At 35.8% G+C, this 9,124-nt stretch overlaps 1 protein-coding gene across 1 annotated transcript; it reads right to left on the reverse strand.

Moving 5' to 3' along the window:
- Window positions 1-311: 311 nt before the first annotated feature.
- Window positions 312-8,813, reverse strand: LOC113502114 (pancreatic triacylglycerol lipase-like). The gene is made up of 9 exons (XM_026883494.1): window positions 8,185-8,813; window positions 5,133-5,216; window positions 4,688-4,739; window positions 4,145-4,249; window positions 3,493-3,634; window positions 2,850-2,998; window positions 1,763-1,977; window positions 1,239-1,392; window positions 312-696 (listed from the first exon to the last, which is right to left on the reverse strand). Exons 1-9 carry the CDS (start codon window positions 8,213-8,215, stop codon window positions 624-626), a joined length of 1,005 nt encoding a protein of 334 aa, XP_026739295.1. The 5' UTR covers window positions 8,216-8,813; the 3' UTR covers window positions 312-623.
- Window positions 8,814-9,124: the final 311 nt, after the last annotated feature.

A 9,124-nucleotide genomic window follows, 5' to 3' on the forward strand; every position in this document is an offset into this window, starting at 1 on the left:
AGCTAGAATTCATATTGTGTGCTTAATAAATGGACGTGGTTGGTTATAAGAGCTCAAGACAATTCCTTTCTTTTGACACAATTTGGTAAAGGTAAGTAGAAAATATGAGTTTCAGAAATATTTACTTGATTTCTTTAAATGAGAGGAAACAAAATAATTGTCCATACGATATTTTGATTTAATTTTTCGATAGGTTTCTATAAGACTCCTCTCTAATTTCCTACATAGGGTTATATTTATTTCCAGGTAAAAATAAGATGGACCGAAAATAGGAAAGAAAATAAACTATCATCATCGTTATCTAATTTTATTACATCTAATTATTACGAAATACTTACATAGTAAGCGACAAAATACATTTTGCATGCAATCACCATCACATATTAATACTAGGCTTATTGTCTAATGGCACATACATTTGTAACCACATTTCAACCAATTCTATCACAAAATTGATTTTGTACAGTCAGAAAGCAAATCATTGATTTTGATTTATCGTAAAGACAATGTTTACTTTTTTAAGTGTACTTTTATGTATTTCTACCAAAAATACAACCGTAAGTCATCAATAATCTAATGGTAACTTACTTTAAAATCACTCAAGTATTACAAAGTCTTTGTCTTTATTCTGCTCCTCTTGAACCAAGTCCGTACGGAGGTTTTGCACCCGTTCTTAGGTAGTAGTTTCCTCGCAAACTAAAACAAATTATATTTTGTTAAAATACCAGACTTTGAAGTTCCACGGCAAGACACAGTCGTTTGGATGATGTTGGTGATCAAAAACCTACTAGAATTCACTACAGGTTGGCTATTCGGATGCTAATATTTAAATCCAGTGAGATCCATATTTTTTAACGTCAACCTAACTGGCCTATTTTGAGGGCCTGCTATAATTGTAGAAGCAATAAGTGTCGCTTCGCCCAACGGCACTTACTAACATCTAACTAACACAATGACAACATTTGATAGCTGAGATTGAAGTTTTTCATGACATTTTAGGAAAATCCAAATAGTGATAAAGCATGTATTTTGTTTGAAAAGTCCTTCAATAAAGACCAAAAAGAACATTAAGGTAGTACCTAGCAGGTCAGTGTTTTGTTACCCATAAACCAGTTATTTAGATAAACTTTCCTTAACGCCAGTGGCTCTTCAATGCGCATTTCTGGCATGTTGTTCATCCGGTTTTGCTTACATTTTGTTGCTGGTTAGAGTGGTTAGTTAATTCATCGTCTACTTACTCCGGCGACGCTTTGAAGCCCATCAGAACGAGCGGTTCCTGCTGGCACTGGCCGCGGAGGAACGCGTCGTAGTCCGAGCATCTCCGAGCGAGGAATACGTCACTGGTCAGGGACTCCGCCCAAAACGCCCAGGAGCGCCAGTGGCTGCAGAAATCTGGGGAAAAATAGCTCTTGGAAGAAACTAGAAACCATATTTGGAAGGCGAATTAATTTATCAAGTCGATTATTTATTTAAACCTACCTGTTTTAGAGTGGCGGATTGAAAAGAAGTTAGGATGCATTATAAACCGCTTAAGATTTGGCCGCAGAGATATAGTGATTGTGATTACGACTAGATAACATGCAACTTGACGATAAACATTGGCTTAATGTTGTATTTTTATTCTACGGCCTTGTCCACTTGGTCCTTAAAAAAGCAAATAAAGAATCACACGTTCTTAGATGCTTTCCACAGACCTAGTACTAATGCTGCACTACACTACACAAGCAGCTATTATGCTGGAATTAAAATCCTTTCATCCAACCTTCAGAAGTCAGTGGTATAGTGGCCGACAGACATCCTGGCTGCTTGGCTTGCCCACCGTTGGGCCAGAAATCGACGTGGGCAGTGGCCGTGGGAGTGCCGAAGCCACCGCCGTCCGTATGGATGACGTCAACAAAGCGAGCGTCTGATGCCGCCATAGGGGGCGCCACTAGTGGCGGGTAGAAACCAGGGTATGCCGGGTCCAGACCGGTTATTCTATGGAGACAAAATATGAGAGTTAAATAGCAACGTCCTGTTGATACGATGTTTAAATCAGTTTTGATATGCATGTAAAAATATGAAAGGGAAACTTAATCGTTTATTCTAATATTGAATTAATATAGGAAATGGGCGCTACAAATACGGACATGAAAAATTAGGGCTTAGTTAACTAATGTAATAAATTAAGCTGAGTTACTTTGAGGAGGCATAGCGAGGGATCCAATAGAATCAAAAGAAGTCTTAACAGCTAAACCGGGTTTGATGAAATTTATTTCGAAGGCAGCTTACACCTTCGATTAACACACAGGCTACTATTATCTATAGCTATAACCGACATTTACGTGAGCGAAGCCGCGAGCAATAGCTAGTACTTGTATAATGGTATCACGACCTAGAAACTGTTCAAGGATTTGTACTAGACATAATTGTAATGCGATAAACGTACCCTCGGTTACCATAGATTGTTTATTAAATGCATTGCAGCAACAGTGATGTTCCAGAATGTAATTAATTTAATTACACAACGAGAATATTTATATTGATTTATGTTAAGTTAATTTATGTCATTTTTATTTTTTCATATATACCTACATTTTTTGTTCATTTAGTCAACTTCAAAGACTTTTTGTTATATAAATAAGGCAAGCATTACTCCCGCTGTAAGGAATTTAATCCCTGTGTCACGTAGGCTAGACAAAGACACCCAGAGTTAGAAAAATGTTCGAGAATCACGCAAATGCTTTTCCCACGCGGGAATCGAACCCGAAACGTGCCTAACGCATTTGGCTTCGTGATCTATATCAGTCGGCTATCAGATTACTCAAGTGCTACTTTAGTAAACATAAATAATTTCATATTAGACTTACCTTGGGACTTGAATCCCCTTAGACGACAAGTACCTAGCAGCATACGCAACAAAATGGCTGCCCATGGAATGTCCAACGAGATGCAGATTTTCAGCAGGCAGCCCTCGCTTCACAAGCTTGCGCAATATCTTTCCAATTTGCTCTCCAGCCTGAAACATATGTTATTCACACATAGGTTATCCAACCTGCACTTCATTCTTCAAAGCAAACACAGAATTGAGAGGAGTAGATAACGTAAGCAAAGGTCGTGTTTTTCTGTTTTGTAAATCGGTAGTTTTGAGTCAAAGGTGTTTTTGTTTTTTAGGGAGCCATACGTAAAAGGCAAACCTGGAACCCAACCACTAAGGCACCGCTGTCTGTCGTTCTGTCTGCCATCAGGCTGTATTTCAGGAACCATGATAGCTTCACTAGAAGTTTTTACACATGATGTATTTCTGTTGCCGCTAAAATAACAAATTCTTGCATTGTCAGAGGCATTTGATGGGTATAAAATTAAACCCTCAAATATATTTTTCACCCAATCGATTTGTATTTCAGTTTAGATTAGATTTTGCCTACTTGTACTAGACCCTCATTTGCGCTAGCCAAGACTTGCGCATGAGAGGTTTCTTTATTATATTTTATGGGCATGGCATTTTATTACCTTAGGCAATGTCTTCGCAATAACGAGGTAGTTCCCGAAGGCGATGTTGGACCAGTCCAGCAGCAGCGCATTGTGGTCTCCGCGCCGCAGGTACGCCGACATCACTGTCTGGATGCTCTCGTCAGATAGCAGTTCCACGTACCTGGAACATGAGAGTGCGTTGCGTAAATTTATTTTAAGAATGAATGGACTGCGGAATCGGATCACAAGGAGAAGTATACACAAAACTTCACCGAAGGTGTTGGATAAAAGAAAAAGAAATATATTTAGGTTCTGCTGCTACTGTACACATAGTAACTTTTTCAAAATTAAATGTACTTTCTTTATTGACACCACTGACGGTGAAGGAAAACATCGTGAGGGAACCGGGATTCCTGTTATTGGAATCTGACACCGCCCGCAGTGAGCTACCGTGGTGATCAATACTTAAAATTTCTCTATGACGGAAAAAGGCGTATGTTTATACGTTGGTATTTTTTTATAGGAGAAAAGATGACAAAATAATCCTCGTAATATAAATAATAAAAATGCTCGTAAAATTGGAAATTCCACACATTTATTTTTTGATATATGTGCATTAGTCACTCTTGCCGAAGCTGTTTACCCTAAATAATTATTTAATAACACCTTTAATACAATAACATAGGCTTACCCATGTGCATACAGCACTGTCGGTCTGTTCACATCGAAGTCGGGACCTGTCAGCAAAGCCTTTGCATTCCTGATGCGGTAAGACCGGGGTGAGGTCAGGTTTGTACTGGAAAAAGATTTCATAAATATTCATATTCAGGTAAATTGTATTAAATAGATTATCATGTTTTCTAGCCTATGAAGTCAAAGACCAGCCTCATATTTTCCGACAATTCTCTATTTGAGCCACTTCAAAACAACCCTTGAGGTATTCCCTCCCAAGCTTATATGGAAACTGCGTAGGTTTACAAAAAGAGGTTATAAATCAAGTCAGTTACTATTACCATTTAATACCAGAACAAATGAGTTACAGGTCACCAGAATACGAACTTTCTAAACAAATCCATAAAAACAAAACTATTGCTCTATTTACATTACTTACCTAACTCCCTATTACGTATAATGCTAGAACATCACAAAGTACCAAATTATATTGTTAAAAAGCATTTCAGAGAACAATGAAAGTAATCAAAGATGATCAAAAGTGAGTTACATGCAATCGTACCTATAATGTCGGATTATTATGTTGTCGACGGTCGGGGGCCGGCCCGGGAGATCTGAAATGTAGATTGTTAACTTGTGAAGAACAATCGTAAGTGATGGTGAGTCTAAACAATTGAAAAAAACAATATTAATCCTTCTACCACCGAGGATCCACAACCTTTAACGTGACATGCAGAAACAAATCCAGATTCAGAACAAGCATTTGCGAGCAGAAATGCTTAACCTACGTAGGGATCGAAGTCGCGACACTTCACGCTCGGTGGCGTGGCGTGGTAACATATTATGTATAAGTACCAGTTTGCTATCCGTGCAAAAATAATGAAATCGTTTCAGACCAACTCAAAAAACAAACTATCTGACAATGGGTGAATAATATGATGAAAAATATATCAGTTATGAAAAAGTCACAAGGCACTGTTTTCGTCTAGGTAGGAGGAAATACTCACTGGTAAATCCTCTTGCTATTTGTTGAAAACTGATCGGAGACAGTGGGAGGGCTGGGGGGCGCTGGCCTTCACACGATAGAGTCACTGAAACACATTAATTAGGTAGACCACAGTTTATGTATGGTACCTACTCGAATTACTCTGCTGTCTTACATGGTTATCAACACCTTCTTTTTTTGTTACATTTTTTAACATCATCTGTTGTCAAATTCATTGATCTAACTATCGCAGTTCATGAAGAACAGCTTGGTGCAGACGTACAGACAACGGACAGAGAAAAGCTTCCATAACAGGATTTCGTTACACTCTCTGAGTATGGAATAATAAAAAAGGGGAAATACGTATGTCGCATTAAACAAGTAAATAATTTAAGTGAATTCACTAAAAATAAGGTTTTAAAAGAACAAATAAAATACAAAATGAAGACCAAACAGGTTGTCAAGTACAAGCCCTCTCAAGTATCGGAGGTATTTGCAATTATATAGGTACTGCCCTTACCTAATGCCCTTGGTCAGATAAGTTCAAGGGCTGTTATATAGGAAAATATTTACTTATTGCCTTAGTGATATGTATTATTAAGGTCTGTGTATCCTGTAATTATCTATGCTGAGAACCTAGCTTTAACATTACACTATACTATGCAAAATAATAGATTATATTCTTATGTGTGCTTGAGTTACATTAATAATTAATTTTGAATGCGTACTTTTTCATCCCGAAAGAATTTCATTATAAACACAAAATACCGTGAATGGAAATAAACGTCTCTACTTGCTTTGATTTTAAACACGCATTTACATACAACGTCAGCCATTTTTCCTGAAGTATAAAACTATCCCACCAAAAACATTAAATGTAAAAAAATGCCAAGTCTCTCGATGCAGTCTTTCCATCGTAAAAAGTTTTGAGATCTCATAGAAGCCAAGTCCTATTCAAAATATTTTGTAGTTATAAATCAACATTTAGTAATTGTATCAATAGTTTTCTTTATATTATAATTATAGTGACTTGGCAATGAGCACAAGAAGAAACAAATAAAACGGCATATTTGTAGGAGTTGAAAGTTCCACACACCGCATGCGTAAACATTAATATCACAAAATTAATTTTCTTTTGGTTTATCCGTGTCGTCCCAACCGAATTTCGGCAACGGCAGTCAGTCTTAGTGTACTCTCGATTCATTTACTTTCATAAAGCGATGGCCCGTAAGGTATTCTTAATTATTGTATTGGAGCATGTAGTCGGTAGTGACCATCATGATTCACACATAACAAATAATCTGATCACTGGTCTCGTCAGTAACATTTGCACATAATTCCAGGCATCAAGCAGCTTTTAATTTGTGCTCATTGCCAAGTCACTATAATTATAATATAAAGAAAACTATTGATACAATTACTAAATGTTGATTTATAACTACAAAATATTTTGAATAGGACTTGGCTTCTATGAGATCTCAAAACTTTTTACGATGGAAAGACTGCATCGAGAGACTTGGCATTTTTTTACATTTAATGTTTTTGGTGGGATCTCATTTATTTTTTGTAAGTGTATTTCTTTCTTTTTTTTTAGGTGTCATAATTTCTAGGACTTCAGCTACTGCTTTGCTTAGAACCCATTCTCTATCTCTATCTCTTTTGTTTCTTCTCTGAGACTTCGTTACTTCTAATGTAAACAAGCTTAAACTTATATATATATGCATATATATATCTACTAACTTACAAACTATAGCTAAACTAAACTAAATAACACGTAAAGTTCTCCGAATATCAATTATCACTACAATATTTTTTAGTTTCGAAATGGTTTTTCATAGACAGGTGGCGCTATCAAATGAAAATTATCGAATTATTCTGAAGTACTACTTAGACTGCGCTTTGTAACGAAACCATAGCGCGATTCAGACACGTACAACGCCATCTATCGAGCGCGCATACAATATTTATCGCAATACAATGGAGTTTTAGCTTTATTAATTTAATGAATTATGAATTTTATGTATTAATTTGTATTAATGATAGTCTGTGTATTACATTTATATTATTCTTTTCTATTCTATGTATGTATTCATCCAATTGAATAGGTACTTAAACAACGAACAAAGTTAACAATGCAGTCAAAATCCATACATAATGTTCTTGCCAAACCGCAAATATAAAATTGTTTTCTATGGCATATTATTTTTTAATGTTTTTATAATTTTTCCTTTATATGTGGCTAAGGACCTATCTTGGTGCAAAATTTGAAGTTTCTAAGTCTGCTAGAAGTACCTTAGATTTTTGATGATCTGTCAGTGAGTCAGTGAGTCAGTGAGTGACAAAATGGTGTAACTTTGATCGACCGTAACTCCTAAACCATTAATTCAATTGGCATGTAATTTCGAACTTAAGCTTGTTCTAATGCCTACTATTATTCCCCGAAAAGCTAAACTCCTAGCTTTGTCCACGTCGAAGATACAGGGGGGGCGAAACAGCCGCGAATCGCTTCGAGAAAAGATGGTACGGCCGTGCCCGTTTTGCTCGAGACTTGGCAGGGGCACTGCCGTGCCCTCAGATCAAGACAAATTCACGCATCAATCATTCTATTATGACTCAAAATCGAAAGTTTAAAAAAATAATAAATCTATCCATTCAGCCTATTTGCGGTACATTGCTTTGCATAGGCCTTCCCCGAATAGCACCAGATGATTTTTATTTATTTATCTCAAGGAAGGTTAGGGCTATTAGGGTTATTAGGGTTAGGAAGGTTAAGAAGGAATAGTTCACTATACTCCACTAGTTTGGGTTCTTAAAATGGAAAAAGCAATAGTTTGCTACAAAAACATGGTAATAAATAAACGACTCTTGTATTTCAGTTGTATATTTCGTTTGTTATTTTTTATCGTTTTAAGTAACACCAAAATACCTTTTTAAGTATTTTAAACCAAAGTAGCATAGAAAAACCTAGTCAGTCTAGACTAGACTTCCCTAAAAAATAATAGATTTAGTTTCCTGTATAAAAACCAAGCAAAACCTTACTTACCTGCTAATTAACAAAAACATAATTTACATACCGATTAAAACAAAAACTGTCAGAAACTTCATTTTGAAAAACACATCACTTTAAACCGAACTGCTGTTGAAAATGTTATGTTACATATTCACGCTTGCCTCGCTGGGCGCCTGCAGGACGACTGGTTGAGGTCTCGGCCATTGCCATATAATTATGAAATGTATTTACATAATCCTTGATTGTTTATAATAGTAGTTACATTTTGTTATGTTTCATTCTAGATTCTATGATTTACTTTGCTGGATGCTAACATGCAAATGAGATATTTATTGCATATTTTGTTTACGATTATACAGAAGAGTGATTGTAACTGACTTACTTATAAATACTTAGGTCTAATATTGATATTACTTCAAAGTAATTATATAACTTGCAAAATTACATAACATCATTATGCTGTCATAAATTATATTTTTTTTATTGCATTTTAATATATTTTTTCGGTAGAAATATCGTGGAGCGCCAGTTTTGTAATAGATTCTGATGATTCTGTTAGGAGAGGTTATAAGCAACAACCTTTTACTGCTTTCTCTTATTTTTTTGGGCTGATAGTGTAACCTAAAAGTCGGTACTTGTTAAGCATATTCCCCTGCATAAAATCCAAATGTTGAGCCCTTAAGCAGTTTGCGGAAGTACAATGTCAACTAAGGAAATAAATAGTAATAGCGAAAAACAAAACTATGCGGCATCCCTCATTTTAATATTTTCAACACATTTATTTTGTTGATTGTCGGAAGCAACTTCATTTTCGCATAAATTAGCAATAATAACATTTACTTACTGTACCTATTTTGATAAAGATTATTTATGACTTGAATATGCTCATTATTCCATTGTATTATTTAATAAACGATTTTAACGCGGAATTACTGACGGTATTTTATGTGTGTTCTTGCATTTGTTTGAGCTACCAATTGTTTTGTAGGTTATCATTTTTAAAA

Source organism: Trichoplusia ni, chromosome 16, assembly GCF_003590095.1.
Source record: "Trichoplusia ni isolate ovarian cell line Hi5 chromosome 16, tn1, whole genome shotgun sequence".
In the NCBI taxonomy this organism is placed as follows: Eukaryota; Metazoa; Arthropoda; class Insecta; order Lepidoptera; family Noctuidae; genus Trichoplusia; species Trichoplusia ni.

What these genes read in the sequence shown, in the direction of transcription:
- LOC113502114 (XM_026883494.1), bottom strand. Translation starts at nt 8,215, where the DNA reads ATGAAGTTTCTGACAGTTTTTGTTTTAATCG. An exon ending in ATAATAATCCGACATTATAG is followed by an intron (nt 4,250 to 4,687) that starts GTACGATTGCAT and finishes ATCTTTTTCCAG; the next exon opens with TACAAACCTGACCTCACCCC. An exon ending in AAGGGGATTCAAGTCCCAAG is followed by an intron (nt 1,978 to 2,849) that starts GTAAGTCTAATA and finishes TTGTCTCCATAG; the next exon opens with AATAACCGGTCTGGACCCGG.